This window comes from Haliaeetus albicilla, chromosome 1, assembly GCF_947461875.1.
Source record: "Haliaeetus albicilla chromosome 1, bHalAlb1.1, whole genome shotgun sequence".
NCBI lineage: Eukaryota > Metazoa > Chordata > Aves > Accipitriformes > Accipitridae > Haliaeetus > Haliaeetus albicilla.
This window is the reverse complement of record NC_091483.1, coordinates 2,507,000-2,527,275: the sequence shown is the minus strand read 5'-3', so window position 1 is coordinate 2,527,275 and position 20,276 is coordinate 2,507,000. Positions and strand designations below refer to the sequence as shown.

Here is a 20,276-nt window from a genome sequence, read left to right as displayed (position 1 = left end):
GAACACAAAAATGTAGAGCAATTCTGCAAAATACATAACTACCTGCTGTTTTTATACTGCATAGGGTGGTGTAAGCACTTGACTTGGATGGTCCTAAAAATGAAAGCTTGTCTGACTAGTAAAGAAGCTGCATGACTTCAGTTATCTTAAAAATGTTTACTCCAGACATCCACATTGTGTTAAATTCTTTACAACCTACATAGCACGGTAGTAGGTAAAAAACCCTCAGTTGCTTTACTGAATACCAAGAAATCTTTTGAAGAACTAATTCTCTGATTTGCTTTTACTCACTTCGTATGACTGATACTGTTTCAGGGATTGAAGGTGAAAATAAAAATCAGAAAGAATTAAGATAAAAAGATGGATCCCTGTAAATTGAAAAGAACAGTGTATTCTTTCCTTTCTCCAATTTTCTAGGAAGAGAAAGCTAATGCTGTGACTTTTTTTTTTTTTTTTTTTTTTAAATCAGCTCTTCGAGTGCTGGAAATGTAGCAGACCGTGTCTTGGCTCAGTTGTTAACGGAAATGGATGGGATAGAACAGCTGAAGGACGTGACAATTTTGGCAGCTACAAACAGACCGGACATGATAGACAAGGTACGAATAGATGCACTGTCGTATATCCTGTTCTCTTGAGAAGACCAGATTTTGGTTTAATTCCGTTCTCTTGTACTCTCCAGACTGTTGTCCAATCAATTTAATGATTAAGAGTAGAAGTTTGAAAATGAAGATAAGGCAAAGGAAAAGATTATGGCCCTCGCCCCCCCTGAATTTTTAACAGAAGCAAAATGTTTTGTGATAGCCTTAAGTATCTGTTTCCTAGAAGAAATTTTCCTTAAATCAAGCTCATTGAACTTGTGCAACAACATTTCTGTCAAACTGCTGCTGTGGTTTTTGCTTCTGTTGTGTTTGTTTATGCAGGAGTTTGCTGGAGTTTGTTGGTTGCATTAGTTACTTCCTTTCAAAAGATTAAATATCTCCTGGTGCCATTAGCCTGCTGCCAGCAATACAGTTTCCAACTGTAAACAGTGCAATTTCTGCTTAGATCCTGTGGCAGCTCCGCTGGAGTGACAAGAACATTTCAAGTTTGTAAAAAGGGGAGGGTTGTAACACTTACTGCAGAAAACCTCCAAACACAAAACCAACCCAGCAGCCCTCTAGAAAATCCACTTTAAAACAGTCTACCACTGCTGTGTCTTCTCACAGCTAAGTGCAGTAGACGGACCAGTCTGAAGTGATTTCCTTTAAGATATGTTTTGTAGTGTTGGTAAGGTTCTTTATTCCACAACTTTTCACCTTTACAACATTAATGAATTTGATGACAAGTTAATGAAATTTATTTTTCCTGATCTTTTCTAGGGTTTCTTATAAGTTTCTTAAATATTTTAATGCTAACAAATTCTCCCATTTTAAACTGTTTCTGGAATAGTCTTTTCTGTTTGTCTTGGAGCATTCAGGCGCAAGATACATACAAAGCACACACTTTTAAATTAATGTTCATATACACATGAAGTCTTAAGAAAAAAAGTTGTATTTTGGCTCCAGAACACAGACTCTTCCCTTTTGAACTGGAGGAAGCCACACAGCTGATGGTGTCTTGATAAAGGCTTACTTAGAGTTTACTTACACATAATCTGTGTGCCTGCCATGCCAAAGTAGAGCTAGCAGAGTTTTCAGTAAAAGATGATACAACTCATCAGTGAAAAATATGCTTGTGCAAAATTGAAATTTTCAAGATTCCACTTTTCTGAAATTGATTTCAGTTTTCTTTGGTGACTATTCTTTGGGGTCAGACTAAGCTGAATTTGAAAAAAAATTCTGTTTGTTGAACGGAGAGGAGATTTCCTTCTGTGTCAGTTCAACATTGTAGTGTTTTATCTCCATCACCACCTGGTAATTCAGTTCTCTGTCATTCTCCTGTTTGCTGGATTTCTCTTGGGCCCACAGTGAATGCTATTTTCTTATATTTTAGTTTTATTTGAAATACTGGCTTACTGGGACAGTATTTATTTGAAATATTGGCAATATTGGGACAGTACTATCATGTATTAGGGGTGCCACCCTGCAATACCAAGAACTTTTAGATAGAACCTAAGTTACTAGATCATTGCCAACTGTACCTACATCACTGATGCAAATCTGGACCTCTCAGCCTCGGACTGCAAGTTTTCATTTTAATATGGTGGGTAAAAATTTGACATCTTTTGTGCATCTGAATTTTATGGGGTGGTAAACTGTTAAGAACTAACAGCACAGTTTTGTTTAGATGACAACATATCTTATGTATTCTTTCCTCAAGTAAAGCTGATAGTCTTGACTCCAAATGTAAAGAAAAGGGAAAAAGTTGCATCAGACAGTGCCCCCCGCAGTAGCAAGCTGTGTGACTATAGGAATTTTGTTAGCAAGAAGCCATGAATGGATATTTTAAATAAAAATCTAAAACTGTTTTTACCAAGATATAATGGAAAAAAAAGTTCTGGTAACTTTGTAGAAAGCATTCACTTATAGAATAGCAGAGCAAAATTTCACGAATCTGGAGGAATGGGATTTTAAACTGTGATTTAAAGGCACTGGAGAATCTCATTTGAGTTGGTATTGCTCACATCATGCTTCACCCAGACCAGACAGGCTATACCAGGCCACCATCTTCTCCTGTCTCTATGCAATATTTGCAGTGCACGAGTTGCACTTCTGTTTTTTTCCTCTGGAAGAAAGAAGACTGACACCAGAAAGCACTTGTATTGTGAACTTCACTTAATGGAAATCTTTCAGTATTGGCTTTAGTTTAGTTTGTGATCAGTGATCCCTTTGAAAAGGTAACATTTTGTTTAATCAATTTGATATTTTATATGGAAATACCAGTTCAGTTATGTATTACAATAAAGGAATGTCATGTTTTCATAGGTGTATGTACAGTAATTTTTAATGCATGAACTTTAAATATGGTATAAAAGCACAAGGCAGTCTGTTTTCTCTACTTCCAGAGACTGGGAAGATACCTGGTATGCTTTTTGTGACTATCTTTTAGCTTTTCAAACCAAGAAATGCTTGAGGAATACAGGCTTTGTAAGTTTTATATTACATGCCTGCAAAATTGGTAATAATCCATTCAGCATCTTCATTTATGTGGCTGCTTCTTAACTGGCAAATATGTGATGATTAATCTTTTGTAATTTGAAAACAGCACATGGGAATAGCAAATGTAAGGGTACTCCCCTGAGCCTTAGTGCAGACTTCATCATCCCTGCAAACACTACAGTCTGTTGCTTTTGGGTAGTGAATAGATTTTGAGTCAGACGTTATAAAGTTATGTTTAATGGTAAACTTGTTTTGACTTGTTACAAATGTCCATTAATAAGGTAATTTCTCTAAGATGTCATGATTGTATTGAAATATTATTCCAACCTTAAATTGTGTCCCATGTTTGTAGCACTTAGCTACTTTGCATCCCATTCATGTGATGCTGGAAATACTTTGGGCTAGTTTCAATTTTTCATAAGAAAACAAAACCAGCACATACTGTTTTCAGCCATGTATGATACAGAAAGTGATTTCTCTTGGAAGGGAAATATTCTGGAACAAGATGTTCTGAACATTCTTTGAAAGTGATACAGAGACAAAACACTCTGAGTCAGTAATAATAGTAAAATCTTCCCTTTTATTCTTCATCCTATAAGTAGAATTGATGAGCAATAATTGGTGAAATGCTTTTTGGTTTTGGTAACTTACCCACTCAGGGGTGATTTTTTCATACCTAAAATATTTTACAGTAACTTTATGGAGCTGCTTACGATTCAAAGCTTGTCTGTATTTTCCTATGTATCAGTTGGCCTAACAAGAGAGATCACTCACCCCCAAAACCTCACATGAAATGTTTTGAACACTGTGTATAATGTATTCAGCTTGAAATTAAATGTTCTATTCAGACATATATGTGGACAAGTTTTCAGGTGTAGTCTGACAGATCTCCATGGAAGAAAACCTAGACCAACTCATCAGGTTTTGTGTGTCCTTTTTTAGTGGAACCTGTTTTCCTAGCCTTTTAGTACTGGGCTTACTTCTTGGGTGAGAAGGGTGACTTGCTATCAGTACGTGCTCATGCAGGTATCTTTTTTTTCTCTTAAGCAGTGTTTCAATCTCCATTAGCAAGGGTAAAGAGAAGGAAGAGAGACTGTCAGATCAGCAGGGACCTTGGTGAATGTTTTAGCACAGGAAGCAAGATGCATGTTGCTGCGGCATCAGATAGTTTTACCTCCTGCTGGGTCAAATTTGAATGTCAAACACATTAGCTGTGATGTAAAACATGAGGCGCTGAGTGAAGTGATGGCCTGTGGTATAGGATGACATCCTGGTGCTCCTGACAGCTTCACTTCTCCTTATCATGGGGTGCAGAAAAGATGTATCCTCAAATATGCTATTTGCATAAGAATGACAGGATGTGATAGGACAAATGAAGATTAATGAGATGCTGTGCTGTCAACATTGCCCATTGTCTCTAGATTGATGACGGTCTGGATTTTGTCCGTGTTCATGGGCTTCAGTGTAGTTTAAAAGTGGTACGTTGAATACAGAAGAGCTGATTCTTTACGAATGCTTTGTTAGTACGGGAGGGCTTGGCTCCGAATTTCAAAGCATCTTGCATGTTGGTATAAGAACACGTGTTCTGCGTATTGTGCCAGTGCAGAGGATTTTTGCTGCCTCCTTTTGCATATTTATTTTGCCTTTTAAAAACTTCCTGCTCCCTAGCCTTCCTTCTCACTTTCTTCCTCTCCCACCTTCTCTTCATTCACCTGCAAGTTTTGCTGTTCCTTAGATAAGCTCTGTTGGCTTCACTGTGTTAACCACTGGGTTTGAATTTACCTTATTTGGTTTAAGAACCACATGGATACTATTGAGATCTCTGTTCTGCTCACGTGAACAATATAAAAAAAACTGCAACCTATATTCTTCCTAGCAACTGCCAAGCATGAGGAAAGGGAATAAAGCTCCCTTGCCCCATCGTTCATTTGGATTTGGAGGAGTCTTTTGGGCAAAGAAGTCAAACAGAGGTTCATCAAGTTGATCTGACCCTCCAAATGTTGATTACTGTGTAGTTATGGGACAACCTTAATTTAAAGTGGCTTGTTTTGATGAAAATAAAAAATGCATGATAGAGCCATTTGGCAGAATCAGTAAAGAAATTATAATTTCTTGCCTGCAGCAAAAGTAAATAATCTTTCCTCTTCAAAAACATCAAAGTTCTGTCTTTCTGCAGGCTTATGGAAGAAATTCAAATATTTAGGTTTTCAGTTTTACAAGTTAAAAGGAATAGGAAAATCTTGCATATTTATTCATTATTGTCTGGAAATGTGTATGTGCTGTTATAAAGCAGGTGATGCTACAATCATATGTAGCAGGCAGATGCAGTGGCACAAACTTAACTCACTACCATGTAATATATTCTCCTATTTACATATTTGCCTATTTGTGATTTCCATTTTGGTCAGATATATCTTACTAGAGGTTCTTTCTATGTTACAGCTTTGACTTGGTAGGATTTCAGTTTTCCCAAATATGGAACTGTAGAGTAACTCATCAGTCATATGCTATGTTTCCCGCTGTGACACCCCTCCAGTTGATCAACGATTATAAAATACTCTAGGTTGGAAGGAGCCCCTGGGGGTCTTCTGGTCCAGCCTCCTGCTTCAGCAGGGCCAACTTTGGTGTTTGGTCAGGTTGCTCAAGGCCGGTCCAGGAGAGTTTTGAGTTTCTCCAAGGATGGAGACTTCACAGCCTCTGGGCACCTGCTGTGCTGTTTGACCACCTTCACCGGGAAGATTTTTTTTCCTTATATTTAACAGTCTAGCTTGCTGTAACTTTTTTCTGCTGTGTACCTCTGAGAAGTGTCTGGCTCTGTCGTCTCAACAAACCATCCCACCACTCCCTGCTGCTTTAGATACGTGAAGACAGATAGAATTGTACATGGAATTGTGAAGGAGAACTGTGATTTTTTTTTTTTTTTTCCTTCCCCTGTCCCTAGTACTCAAGTGGTAAACCCCCTAATCAAGCTGTGCCTGAAAGAAGGCCCCATCTATGCTGAACTGCTTTAGGACTCTGGAGGAGGAAATGTAAATATCTCACTTTTCCATTCTGCTCTGCATTGGATTTGGCTCAAGGATGAGCAGTCAAGTGTCCCTTAGCCTTGCAGTGATACAAGACGAGCAGGGTCCCAGGCAGAGAAGGGGGATATGATATGTCTCTGGCTGTCATTTCTCAGCATTGCTTCTGTGCAGATTTCATCCCAATTTGGAAGATGGGACGCAAGACTGGGTGGTTTTTAGAAGGAGGTGGTGCTGGGACACTTATTGCTTGGCACAGTATTTTATGACAGTTGAATAAATTAGTACTAAATAAACACTAGCTAGAGTGAAATCTTTTTACATACTTAATTTGGCACTGCTAGGTTATTGGAGATGAAGTCCAGTCTCGGGACTGGTAGAGATAACTAACAAGTAAGTTGCTAAACTGCTTTGCTTGCCAGATACCATATTACTGAAATCAGTCTTCATTTGTAGATGGGCTTTGTAAGCATCAGGAGAATAGAACAGGTGGGGAGGTATTTCAGAGTAGGAATCAAAGTACGTAAATGTCTCTCCACACTGCTGAACCATTAATTATTATTTTTTTACTTTAAATGCTGAAATGCCTCTCTGCTTGTCAAAGGGCACTCCTCATATTCTTGTAAAGCCCTGGGATTAAAAATAGTGAGATTTTGTGGGTCTCCTTTTCAGTCAGCCAGCACCTAGAGTACTTACATCATTTTGCCCAGGTGCAAGTATGGTTCTTTGAAATAACAGAAGATGTGGGATTTCTTTTGAAGACAAGATTGTTCTGAAGCATATAACAAATTTTCAGAAAATGAAGCTTTAGGGAAAAATGATATCAAACTACGTGCCATTGAAAAAAAGATCTGATATTCGAAAATAGTTTCACAATCTTGGCACCATCACATTTTCCATCAATTGGTTTTCTCTGGTATGTGTTTGGGTTTTTACCCTTAATCTTGTTAAACTTGCAACTCTGACTAGGGCAAAGAGGTGCTCTGGAAAGTAGCTGTTTCTCAAAGATCTAATTTTGCCTTTATTAATATCAGATATTTACACTCTAGGGTGATTAAGAGCTTATGAAGTTTACTTAAAAAAAGAAGAGCAAAAGAGTGAATGAAATGATTTAAAAGTTGTCACACATTCTTTTCACCTGCCAAACTGAAATGACTAAATAGACACAGTTGATGAGCACTGCTGTTTATTGGCCTACACTTCCAAGTTGATGATTTGAGGCTGGATTGCATAGTGAACCCATAGTCCCCAAAGAGCCTGACCACTCTGTTTGAATGCAGAGGTAGTTTCTGTGTTCATGTACATATGTATGAAGTTTCTCTTTAAGTCAAGAACTAGGTTTTAAGATTCACCTGAATCTCTCTCCCTTCCCCCGCTTCCTTCCTCACTGATGAAAACTTTGCTTTCTCATGAGTAGAGCAAATAAAATATTTCCAGGTGTGCAAAAGTGATTTTTGTTTCCAACTATTCGATTGTCAGAGTGTGGAGGGCTGAGTAGTAAATCAGCCTTAAGGCTGCTATGGTTTTAAAAAACAAAATCTTAGTGGTGACAGCTGAAGAGCACAGTGACTTTTTCACTCAAGATTTATTACTTGCCTGAAAAGAAGGGTTGGAGGGAAAACTTGCTGGGCTGCATATTTTCTCCTTTAACAGATATACTATAGGGCCAGGATAAGTTGGCTTTATTTTGTCTGTGAGAACATACATCCAAACAAGGCGTGTAAAAATACAATAGTTTTACTTCAAATAGAACAGAAAAGTAAATATGCCTGCTCTTATTCTTTATAATGGAAAGCATTCTTTACATCAACTCAGTCATGTATTTTAGCATCACTAATACTTTCATAAACTTCTCTGCAACATATGCCAGAAAACTAACTTGAAGGTATCAAAGCATATTTATTTCATTTGGAAAAGTACAAAGATAAGAAAGTAAAGGCCGAGGGCCAAATTTTGTTCTTATTCATAGCTCCTAGACTCACAAAGTCCAGATGAGGAACACAGCGTGTTAGAAAGCCTCCATATTATCAACAAAGTGGGAAATTCGAAAGGCTGTCAGATTAATGTTTATTGTGTAAATACCATCCCTCAGTTCAATGAGTGTAACTGTGATACCAGCTGGGTGTTTTTGTTTTGGGTTGGTTTTTTTGTGGATTTGTTTTTTTTTTTGTTGGTTGTTTTTTTTTTTTTTTTTTTAAACAGTAACATGGAAATGACACTGTATTTGTAAGATAACGTGGGAACATATGGGGTTAAAGTGAATCATGCCTCTAAAAATGAGGTGCATTTGAGCAGTACCTGTAGACTTGGTATAAATTCCTAAGTGTTGGGTTAGGTCAACTCTGTTCTTCATGTGGGTTTAGTGACAAAGCAAACAACTTTATTTAGAGAAGTAACACTAATTTTATGACTAAGTTTTGTGTACCTGTACAGCAAGTTTTAACCACTAAAACTTGTGTGTGTGCTTATAAAGGTGTAGATTTTCACTTCCAACTTGAATTACATGAGAACAGTCTACGTGATGATAACCTCCTCCTTCCAAATCCTTTCAACTGACTCGTCCCACTTTGTGTCAGTGTTTGGGTCCTGCAGGGGTGGGGTACAGCTGAGTAGCTCTCCAGCGATGTGTGGTTTGGCTTGGTTCCCGTGGGAGCATCCTCAGGAGCTGTCAGGGCCTTGCTGGCTTGTAATTGGGAATACTGGGCTTTGTGGCAGATATGCAAAGCGCAGCAAGGCATATTTCACAGTCAGCGTGTTGGATGGCATGAGTCTTTTTATATTTAATAAGTTTCATTAGGGTAGTGATAACAGTTGAGGAAGTGACATTCCAAAAAGTCTTGGTTCTTAAATATTTATGGGAGTGATGCTGAAAAGAGTGTTAGTGTAGTACGGTGAGCTACAGGAGCTAGAGGAACAGCCGCAATTATGGTACTTGGGCTGTAGCCATGGACACATTTAGGGCTTGCTTTGCAGTTGGTCTTCTGCCCAGCTTTCCTCTTTGTGGATGCAAAATGCACAGTATGTATGTAGTTTTTTGTGTATACAATATTAAAATAGCATTATAGAGAATGTTGTGTTTGAGGAGCACCCATGAGTTAAGAACTGCCATAGGTAAGATTGCGTGTACAATCTTAATTCATTCTTCTTTGTGCATGTGCATCATAATGCAATCTTTAATTACATTAATTAAAGTGGTATTCATTGTGCATGATTAATTAAATTACATTAATTTAGAAAATTATTTTTACAAGTCATTATGATCACCTCCACTTTAATTACCTTACTACTTGCATTTCCTTACTTCTGAGGGCTTTGATTTACACTGTTTAAAATCAGATGAACAATTACTAGTTTCTGGGGCGCAGTATCCAGATCCCATTGCATGGTGCCATATTGAGATCTTTGTGGTTATCAGCAGTACAGGACCCTCTAGATCTGCCATAGAAAACTTGTTTGCTTAAAATAGGTGGTAAATTGACAACAATATTTAACTCCTTTGCTGTTTTTTTGGGGTGTAGCATGCAGGAATGGAACTTTTACCTGTTATCCAGGATATTTTCTGACAATATAAGAATGGGAAGATAAATTACTTTTTCAGTACTAATGTTTCTTCCAACTTTCTATAAGCATAACTCCTTCCTTATATTCTTTCCTTGATGTTTCTCCCTGTTCAAATTGCCTGCTATCTCTTTATGCAGTATCCTCTTGGTATGTATTTCTTACGTCTACTGACTTCATGATCTTCAGCAAACTATTCATCTAATCTCAGCATGATTCTTGCTTCTAGTCTTTTTGTTCAGTTGACATCAACTTTTTTCCCTGTGCTTGCGCTTCTCATTGGATACATTCCTGCCCAGCCGGGGTTCTCCAATGCTCTTTTTCCTCCCAGGCTTCCACGTCTAGAGTCCTTTCTTAGTGAGCATCAGTTTTGCCCCAGTGTCCAGGCTCTTGGTTTTCAATGTGTTCACTCCTCATATAAGGCTTTTCTTTCTTGCGGAGTCAGCTCTAGTGTCCTTTCTCCTCCTCCTGCTTGACTAGATTCAAGTGACTCCAATAAGAGAGGAAGTAATTTTCCTGTTGTCATTTTGAGAGCCTGGATCCAGCACGGCCTGCAGGCTCCTTGAACCTTGGTAGGATCAGTGTTTGAGTGGTCAAAACTTGGAAAATGTATCTGCAAAATGTCAAGAGACGTCACAAAGCTTTTTCAAATTGAGATGTTTCGAGTCCTTCTAATCTGTTCAGATCTCAAGACCTCCCTCTAAAGGTTAGGGTGAAATAATTGTATCGTTATTAATTTTTAAAAATTGTAAATAAAGTGACATTTTTCCTGGTCTCCTTCTCATGCAACAGCTGAAATGTTTTGACTGGAATGTTACAAAACAAATCAGTCGAAGGCAGCCAGCCAGCTTGGAAAGGACAAGAAGGTCAAATCTCAGAATAGCATAAGCTACTAAATGTATGATTTTATAATGTAAAATGTTGAGTGACTTCTATATTAAGTGTTGATACTTATCTCTCCCCTAATAGGGTGGAAGCTGTTTCAGTAAAAATGGAAGTCACGGTGAAATAGAAAGCCCAGCATTGTACACATCACTAGTTTGGTATCGATCATAACGGAGTGCAGCTTGGGAGGATGAGGTGGCCAGTGTAGTTTCATTGTTTGGTTGTACACTTTAAGGTGGTTTGCAGTTCTAGTTTTAGGTCTAGAAAACCTCTGAACCTCAGAGCTTTACAATGAGCAAGTTGGAATATGATCAAGCTCTCTACATTGGTAAAGGACTGTATAGAGCTGTTGAATTTAGGGATTAGCTGATACACACTTGTTTCTCAGTGAGAATATTAGTAATATTTTGCTTAAGGTTCTTTATGGATATTAGATGCTATGATTAGCACTCCATTCAGTCCATTCAGTTGAGAAGGACTATTTTTTGTTTGTGAAATCTCTGTGGGGAGAAGGAAAAATAGGACATCATAGGCAGAATTTCCACTAGTTTGTTTGTTTGTTTGTTTATTTTTGGTGTTGAAGGAGATTCAGCTTTACATTTTATTTGCTCTATCAGTGGTGAAAGCTGGATGTCTCTCACGCATTACGTACTTACTGCTTAGGGATAAGTAATAATACCATTAATGTGCAGTGCATATAACAATGAAAGATAATAGGTTTGTTCAGGAAAAACAGGTTCTTTCTATAAGATCCTAGTTATTAAAGAAATAATTCTGAACATCAAGCTAAATGAAGACAGTACTATAATAATGTGGCATAAAAGAAAAGGGAGCAATCTGGGGTCATTGATTCATAATACATCATTTTCATAAGGTATGTAGAAGGATTGTTGTGCACACATGCAGGAGCGCAAAGCTAGGGCTCTATTCATGTCCAAGTGAGACATTAACATCTCTTATGAGCAGTGGAAACTTGGTGGATGACTATTTAGGTCACTGGAGTACCTCAGGGTTGCATATGCCAATGTAATTTAATAACAAAAACTTGTTTGAAGTTCTGTATGATTTGATGTATATACAAGTGTAAGAGTTGGCTCAGAATCATGAGAGTTTGCTAGATTTTTGGGATAACCTAGAAAAACTTGTAGACTACAAGGTATTTGAAGCTGATTGAGAGAGAAGGGTCTGAAAGTCAAATGAGTATTTTGATTGAGTGGTGCCAGGCAATGGCTGGTAGGACTCAGCAGTTCTTCTGGAAATCTGAAGTGACTGCTCCTTTTGGGGGTTATGTCTGTTACATGCTCTTACTTAGCTGAGGAATTTAATTAAACAGGGTGTAGTTACTTCTTGCTTTGTTTTAAATGTAAGTGTATTCCCTCCATGGCAAATTAAGCTTTGTGCTACAGAGAGCATATAGCAGATGTACAGAAAAGATTTTGAAAAAGCCCTCTCTTAATTGTGCTTTGTACACACTTTATAACAATATTCTGATTGCTGCCTACAGCATCTTCTTGAATTATTGTTCCCTGTCATGTGCTGAAAAAGGTGATTTGGGGAACTGTCCTGTCGTTTTGGTGATCACGCAGTACTGACAATTCTTGCTTTGTATTACTCGTCTCTTTTAAACCTAAAAATGAACTTCTTTGGTTTTAATAGCCACTGCTTCAAATAGGATGTGTGTTCCATTTTCCCATTAATAGCCTCACTGAAAGTTCTAATTCCAACATTAAAAAAAAAATCTGTTGTGAAAATAGATTTTAGAAAATAGAAAGATCTATTATGAAATTAATTATATACATTCAAGTTACACTGCCACTGCTGGTATCTTTTCCCTGTAACCTCATGTCAATAGCTGTAACTCTCTGCAACAAATAAATCCCCCTATGTATCTTCGCCCCCTGCCCCCCCCAATCTGCTTTGTTATTTCCCGTACAGGGAGTTTTGCCTTGGAAGCTGTGTTTGGGAACTGGGTTGGCAGGATGATAGAAAAGGACTTCAGAACTTGTATCAACGCCACTAGACTTTTTCTCAGGTGAAGACACAGAGACAGAGAACTAATGGAGTATGAAGGTAAATAAACAAAGGTAAATAAACCTGTTGAAACACTGGGCTCTTTATTCAGAGGGCTGCAGCCATTGCTGACATGCATTATGGCCTGTGTATGAATACAGTTCTATGTCACCTGCAGTTGTACCTTCTAAAACACTGCTAAGAGAAGGGAAGGCAAATTAAGTAGCCATCACTTCACAGCTGGAAGAGAATGAAGTGAAACATCACTGTGGCTTTCTCGTTCGTATGTCATGGACAAGTCTAAAATCAGAATAACTTTGTGGGCATTTTAGAACCTATTTCTGAACAGAGCTGATGATAATTTTTCACTTTCTCTCAAGAAATAAACAAGAATGATGCTTTTCATGCCAAATCATGCCTTTGTGCCCCCATTCTATACGTCTCTGTGCTCTGTTTCTGGCAAAGCAGCTGGTTCTCAAAACAACTGATGTGCAAACCTGAAACTTTACCTTTCCCTAGTGCACACCCTTCTACCTTGCTGTGAAGCTATGTAATCTTTTCTTTAAAACAAACCAAACCAACCAACCAAACAAAAGGTCAACTTCCGAATAACTGGAGTAGGTGAACAAGGCGGTCCTATGCAGAATGAAAGGAGAGCCAGCTGTTCCTTAAACAGAAACTGGTTTATGCCTTTGATCATCCTTGCTGCCCTTCTCTGAACCATTTCCAGATCTATTATATCCTTTCTGAAAGAAAGGGGCCAGGATTGCATACGGTATCCAATGTGTTGGGTGCAACATGGATTTGTATGGGTGTGTAATGATGCTTTTTGTTTTGGTCTTTGCTCTTTTATTAGCAGTTCTGAGTTTTTAACACTTGATTTGCTTTTTTGACTGCTGCCAAGAACTGAGCTAAAGTTTTCATCACTGTCTATTAAAACTAAAAGTGGTAACGATTCATCTCAGAGCCCATCCATTTATATATGAAGGAAAGATTGAATTTCCCATGTTCATTACTTTGCATTTACTTACATTGAATGTTACCCAGTTGCTAAGTCTCCTGAGAGTCTTGGACAGTTCTCTACCCTCAGTCTTCATCCTTGTTGCTTTGAATAACTATATAATCAGAAATTATGGCTCCTGTATTACATCATTTCATTAGTATTAGGCCTTGTAAAGGAGATGCAAATTTTATACAGGAAAAATAGATGAGATGAAGGGGTCTGTATTGTGTCGCAATAGAGAGGTAACATAGGAAAGGCCTATACCCTGCCAGTACATGCTGTTATCTATAGACAGATCCTGACAAGCACAGTTGGACTCTTATTGGAAACAGAGGAATGAGAGATAAAGCATCACACAATATAATGAGCTTAAGAGAGTTTGAATTCCTTTGCACTGTTGCACATTGATTCTGAAAAGGAAAGGGAGAAGAACAGTAAGCATGGCACTGGTTTTGCTATGTCTTGTCAGAAATGACCATGATAGGTGAGCTGCAGGTGCTGGTGTTAATATCTCTGTGGAATTAAGTCCTGTGACTGGAGGAAAAAAAAAAAAAAAAAAAGTCACAGATTGGCTTCCAGCAGGCTGGGAAACCTATTGTTTTGTACAAAGCATGCTTTTCTGTTAGAGCTATTATACACAAGTCAGCATTTATTAAAAATAAGCAAGTAGAAACAAAACAAAATGTAAAAAATATTTTTTTTTTTTAAAGAGAAAAATCATTCTAAAAGAAGGCTATCTCCATACCACAGTGTACCTTGTCATTGTATGGAGAGCATGAGCATGCCCATCTCTATAAAAAGAGGCAAATAGTGAAACAGGCAGTCTTTGAGAGTAACTAGCTGGTATGGAAAAATCAATCTGCAAGGAGGACCATGTCTTTACAGTAGGCAGCAATGCCTGCAGAAAAATGCTGAATGCCAACCCAGTCTGGGGGAAAACACATGCTGACAGTGATACAGAAAATGGAGGTTATCACAGAGTTGGGTCTTGCAGACAGAGAGAGTATACTGAAGATTGCAAATAGCTTAACTGTGTTTCAGAAGTTGTTTTTCTTAGCAGTGAATACTTTCTGCAGAAGTCACGGAGCGAGAAGCAGCAACATTAGCTGGTTTGCAAGGCAAGTCTTATTCCATTACTTAATAGGGAGGCACGTGAGATATGTAAGCAAGAACACACGCCAGGGTGTGTGTGTTCATCAGTCAACATATGAGGTGTGTGTAATTGGCAAACATACACCTTGGAACATGTTGCTGCATTTATAAAATAGCCATTTATTTTAGTTTTATTAGGGAATGTAAGTACTCTGTGCTAGCTTACAAAATTATCTCTTTTTTTTTTTTAATATATAAAATTGAAACACCATTCTTTCATGCATTTAATACTGAAGTGTGTTAAAGTCTTTAAATACCTGTTTTAGTGCTTAAGTATTGTTTTGATCTGATATCTGAGCTTCTCTGTTGTCTTCATGCACTAATGATGCCATTGGAGTGGGCGTGAGGAAATGTAACTGGCTTCATCATAGATTTCCCCATTGATTCCTATTCCTTGTGCTCCTCTGAGCTTCCCTGCCTGTACTTAGAAACAATGCATTTCCCAGGGGAGCTAGAGTGCAACTCTTATTCTTCACCCAGAAACATTGGCTACAGAGGATATTGCTCTTAAATAATGGTTTGGTTCTATGAAACAGAAATCAAGATAAACCATTCATTTCTTGAAGGAAAGGTATGTCTTAGCTAGATTCAGCAGTACTGGCATGTGCTAAATAATGCACTTTTGCTGTTTGGAAAATAACTAGTGGTTTTTATTTTCTTGCTCATGTGTGCATTTTGCTATCAGAGTGTAGACTTGCCACATCAACAGGGAGGTATTTTATGATATTGCTTCAACTGTCTGCCTGCTCTCCAGAAAAAGTGTTGTCAAGGGATGGAAGAGTGCAAAGAATCACTGTGTATAGGTTTAAGTATAAATAGGTTGTGCTCCTCACTGCAATTATGGCTAGCGTAGCGCCTATAGAAGAATAACACCTTCTTATTGAAGATCTCTATATCCTTTGTGCATCATGAACAAGAGTGCTTGTAATAGTGATGGAAACAAAGTAAAATAGCTGTAATTGCTGTAGGCACTGTACTTGAGGCATTAGGTGCTGCTTCTTCACTGCTTCTTGAGAAAATTGCTGATAAACATTCATAGAGGACAAAATTCTTCCCTCTTCTATGACTGTGCAACCCCACTGCATCTGAAGAGATTTCAGAATTATGACTGAAGGGGAAGTCTTGTGACTCCTCGTTTTGGGTTACTTGTATTTTTGGGTTACTTTTATTTCTAGTTGACAGAGGAAGAAAAGGAAAGAAGCCACCACTGAAGGTCCTAGATCATTTGCAGGATTTGTATGAGATGATTTACAGGTTTTGCAGAGAATAGGAATCTGTTATGTCTTTGTTTTGCATGTGAAAATAAGAGTATGTTTCACAGAAGATGCCACATCACAAATAAAGAAACTGTTCAAGCAGACACGTTTCCACAACAAAGGCATATTTTGACGTGATCTGCCAGCAATGCTGTGACAGAACACAAATAATGTGAGTTCTTTGAAAAGAAAAAATATGAATTCAAACCATTAACCTTGTGAGACACTGAATATATTTTAAAATAAATGATTTTAATTAGTACTAAGAGAATAAAAGTTGTGGTTTGATTCAGAATCACCAGATTTTGTGTACCTGAAGTTCTGGGCTCGTAGAAAAATTCAAACTCATTATTCAAATGGCAGCCTGGGTTGTTTTTTTTTTGTTTTGTTTGTGGTAAGATTTCCATGGGTTTACTTTTTATTCATGTGGATCTTATTCTCCTAAAAATACTGATACAAAAGATCTTAACCTGGAACTTGGGTAGGTTTGCTGGAACTCCTTCAGTCCATGCTCCAGCTTTTATAACTGTTTTATCTTCCCCTAAGCCAAAGATTGCATTTGTTTCCAACACTGAAATCGTTTATGCAGAAGCTTTACTTTAAAGCTAAGCATGTATTGGAATGTTTGCAGAATTGGAATTTTAGGAACTAAAAAAAGGTGACTAAAGTTAGTATCTGATCAGGCAGAAATATACCATGGATACAAACTGGGCTGAAACAGTCATTGTTTTGGCAATTCTGAATCCTTTTTGTTTTAACATTGTCTGCTTATATAAATATGAATTTTATATAAATCTATTTATATAATATAAATATAATAACTTGATTTTTTTTTTTTTTTTACTTTTCTGATATAATAAAGGAATGAAAGAACTACAGCTTTGGTGTAGGAACAAATTGAGAGGAAGAAAAGTGGGATGGATATAAGAGCTCTCCCGCCTCATCAAAGATGGGGGAGAGAATGAAAATAAACCAGGTATTTTCTCAGCCAGATGGTCCTCGTGCCCTGAGTTGATAACTTTCTGCACATGCACAGGCTGCTACCTATCATAGACACTTATACAAGCTAAAGCTGTTTTTACTAGGACAGCTATTCCTATATGAACAAGAGAATAAATCACTTGAAGTCCTGTCCTCATCCACAGTATGGTCACTTCCAAAGAGGCTGGTAGGCTTGATTGTATTCATGTCTCGATTCCATCATTTCAGTATCAGCAACCCATTCAGACCTTCATGAAGTATATGCTTTCTTGAAGGAAAAAAAGCAGCAAAATTTGAAATTGAATTTGGTTTCTTTTGTGTGTCTGTGTGTGTGTGTGTGTTCATTGAGATACGATGAAACAAAGACTTTACATAAGAAATATTTTTGTGGCAAAATGGATTGTTCAGATATTCTCCCTTGCGGAGGAGTATAAAGGGTAGCCTATTACTATTTTGTATTTTCCTTGGTTTTTTAATAGTTGCTTCAGCTATGTTTCTCTTTTCTTTAAGGAGTAGCTATTGTACCTGATTCTGTTTCTTACCATCACAATGGTCCTGTGTGTTACATGCTTTTGTTTCAATTGTCACCTTATTTATGCACACTAAATTATTACATTTTCTGTGTTTATCTAAAAATTAGCTAAAGGATGCTAAATACCAGGGCATTTGGTCTAATTTGTTTTCTTTAAACACAAATACCTGTTATCACTAATTTTCTCACTTCTTTGCTACCAAGAACTGAAGGAAAACCACTGAACATTTTGAAAGCTTTGTGCACATGTTTTTAAATAAGTCTTCAAGTTCCCAAAACATGGGATCAGCAGATGGCAGTCAAACCAAAGTTCAATCTGTTAGCTTGCATGAAGATTTCAAAATACTGTGCCTGTAGGAGAAAGTAGAGAGGGAGAGACTGTGTGACTGAGTTGTGTCAGAAGAGATGTTCTTACACATTTGTAAATAAATATAGGTTTGTCAGACCTTAGAAAAGAGGAGCTTTGATTTCTGCCCATCTGGGATTTGCATGTGTTTTTTGTTTCAGGTCTTTGTACTTGGGAAGCTCTTGAATTTTTTTTGACTGCAGCTGTGGATGTTTTGAAAAGATCAAACTGGTGATTGGGTTGTCTCACTTGTATTCTAGAAATCTGTCTATTTAAAAATATTTTCTTATTCAACATGTGTGAGGAAAGAGCTTTGCTTTTACGCCTGGAGTGTCTGTCTCACTATGGGGTAATGTGTTTTTTATTAATCAGTTTATTTTTTTACAAAAAACCATACACTTCTCTAATTCACGGTGGTTAATGCTTATAAAAAAGATATTTTTTTTGTTAATTTTTAACTTTTACTTTAATCGTGCTGTTTTGTAGAATACCAGCTAAGTGGCTGAAGAATATTCAGTTATTATAGGGTATTTTTATTTACATCCTGTTCTAAATAATGCTGACACTTGTACACCGGTACAGATGTATTTGAATAGTTGATGGAGTAGTTTCCTGAAGATGCGCCATCCATACGGCATAGTTGTTACAAGGCTTAGTTAGTGAAAGCATGAGAACTGAAAGGAGTTGCAGAGTGCAAAGTATCATTAAGCGTTTATGGTACTATTATTTTGTTCTATTTTCACGTTTTTCTTTTTTTCACTTTACAACACATCATCAAACTTTAACCCTTGCTTTTTCTCTTCTTTTTTCCTCATTTTCTCATTTATATTGCAAATTCTGTCCTCTGTTGTGTTCTGCCTACTATTAGGAGGTGAGGGGAAAAAAAACAAACCCCAAACAAGACAATGAAACAAAAAACCTTGTGGAAAAAATACTCAAAGGTTTTATCATGAGTCAGTATTTTCAGTTCACATCTCCCTTTCCCCTAAAGGGGTTAACACTGCTTATTAATTGAAGAGCACAGTTTATACTAAGCATTATTTAACATATACTGGTGGTATTACTGTACTTCCTGTTTTGTATTCACAATAATAGGTTTCTGAAGAGTTGCCTTTGTATAAATACCTCACTGACATTTTAGGCAAGTATATTCATGTCTTGGAGTAAGCACGAAAGAGTAATGTGTTGGAACACTGCAAAAGAAGGAAATCTCTTTGTGTTTCATAAATGATACCCCTAAAGCCTTTTAAGAATATATGTTTTTAAATTACAGCTATGCATTTGTTTTGTTTCTTTACTTTTTGTTATTCTGGCTTGAATTGGCTCTAATAAGCCATAAAGGGAAAATTGTCGTTTCGGCAAGGAATCTTCTCCGTGACTGTAGTGCTTTGCCAGTAAGCCTGAAATACTGTCATACAGAAAAGCAATCTGCAGAATGTATCTGTGTTAAAAGGAAGTGAAAGCTTCAGAATAAACTTGAGCTGCTAATGCAAGTACTAATTTCCTTGTATATCTATTAGTCCCATTTAAAGTCACTTGCAAAAAATAAGGGATCTGGGGGGAACCCAGGGAGTAAGGGTTTTCAGCAGACTTTGTGTCCAAGTTTTGTCTGTAGTGGTTGTGGAACTGCAAAGTTCTTATGATGGCCAAAGCTGATAATACACAATGGAGATCAGGTCAGAACTAATTAGGTTTTATTATCAAAAGCCATTTTCTAATGCTTACTGACCATCTGGTTATTTCTGAAATTTATTTTGAGTCTCTAGAGAAGGAGAAGATTAGAGATAAAGGCAATGGGGACTTTTTTACATTACCTTTGAAATTAATAGAAAATATTTAGCTTCTGTTAAGGGGTTGAAAGTCCTCTGATAATGTTTACATTTATTATTTATTTGTTTAGAATGCACGAGATTGACATCCTTGCTGAAGTCTCTAAAACAGTAATTTTGCGAATGACCCTTTCTAAGTCTTATCTGCCCCCCAGGTATTATTTATGCGTACCGTTTGCACCATCTGAACTTTTATGGGCATTAGCGGTGTACAGCTCCTGTGGCATGGAGGAAAACGCAGTGAAGGAGCCTCCTCTACTTCAGAATAGCTCCAGGGATCAAAGCCAGACTACATGCCCGCTGGTAAATTTGGGCCGTGCTTGCAAATCTGCTTTGCACCTTGCCCAAACTGAAGGTACAGGGGTGTAAACTCTGTCCAACGTAATGTGGTGGCATTTAACGTTTCTTGTGCAAGGTGACTCTTGGTCTGGGACTAAGTGACGTGCCTGGCAATGGCAAACTGGGTCTCTTGAGCAGAGACAAGGCTCTAGTGCTGTCAGTTGCTGTGGCCCCTCCATCCCCTCCTGTTTTGTGCCCTGCTCTCTCCTCCTCTGACCCTTTGAGCTATAGCAATGTGCTGTGAACAGGTGAAAAACACCCACTTCTTGACTTGAAAGAGCTCGCTAA

At 37.6% G+C, this 20,276-nt stretch overlaps 1 protein-coding gene across 1 annotated transcript in view; it reads left to right on the top strand.

Annotated features, from left to right (window-relative positions):
• AFG2A (AFG2 AAA ATPase homolog A) overlaps window positions 1–20,276 on the top strand; it is a 203,698-nt gene that overhangs the window by 61,927 nt on the left and 121,495 nt on the right. Inside the window, 1 exon segment of the mRNA XM_069796051.1 lies at window positions 470–596. Within this exon segment, the coding sequence (XP_069652152.1) occupies window positions 470–596 (127 nt within the window).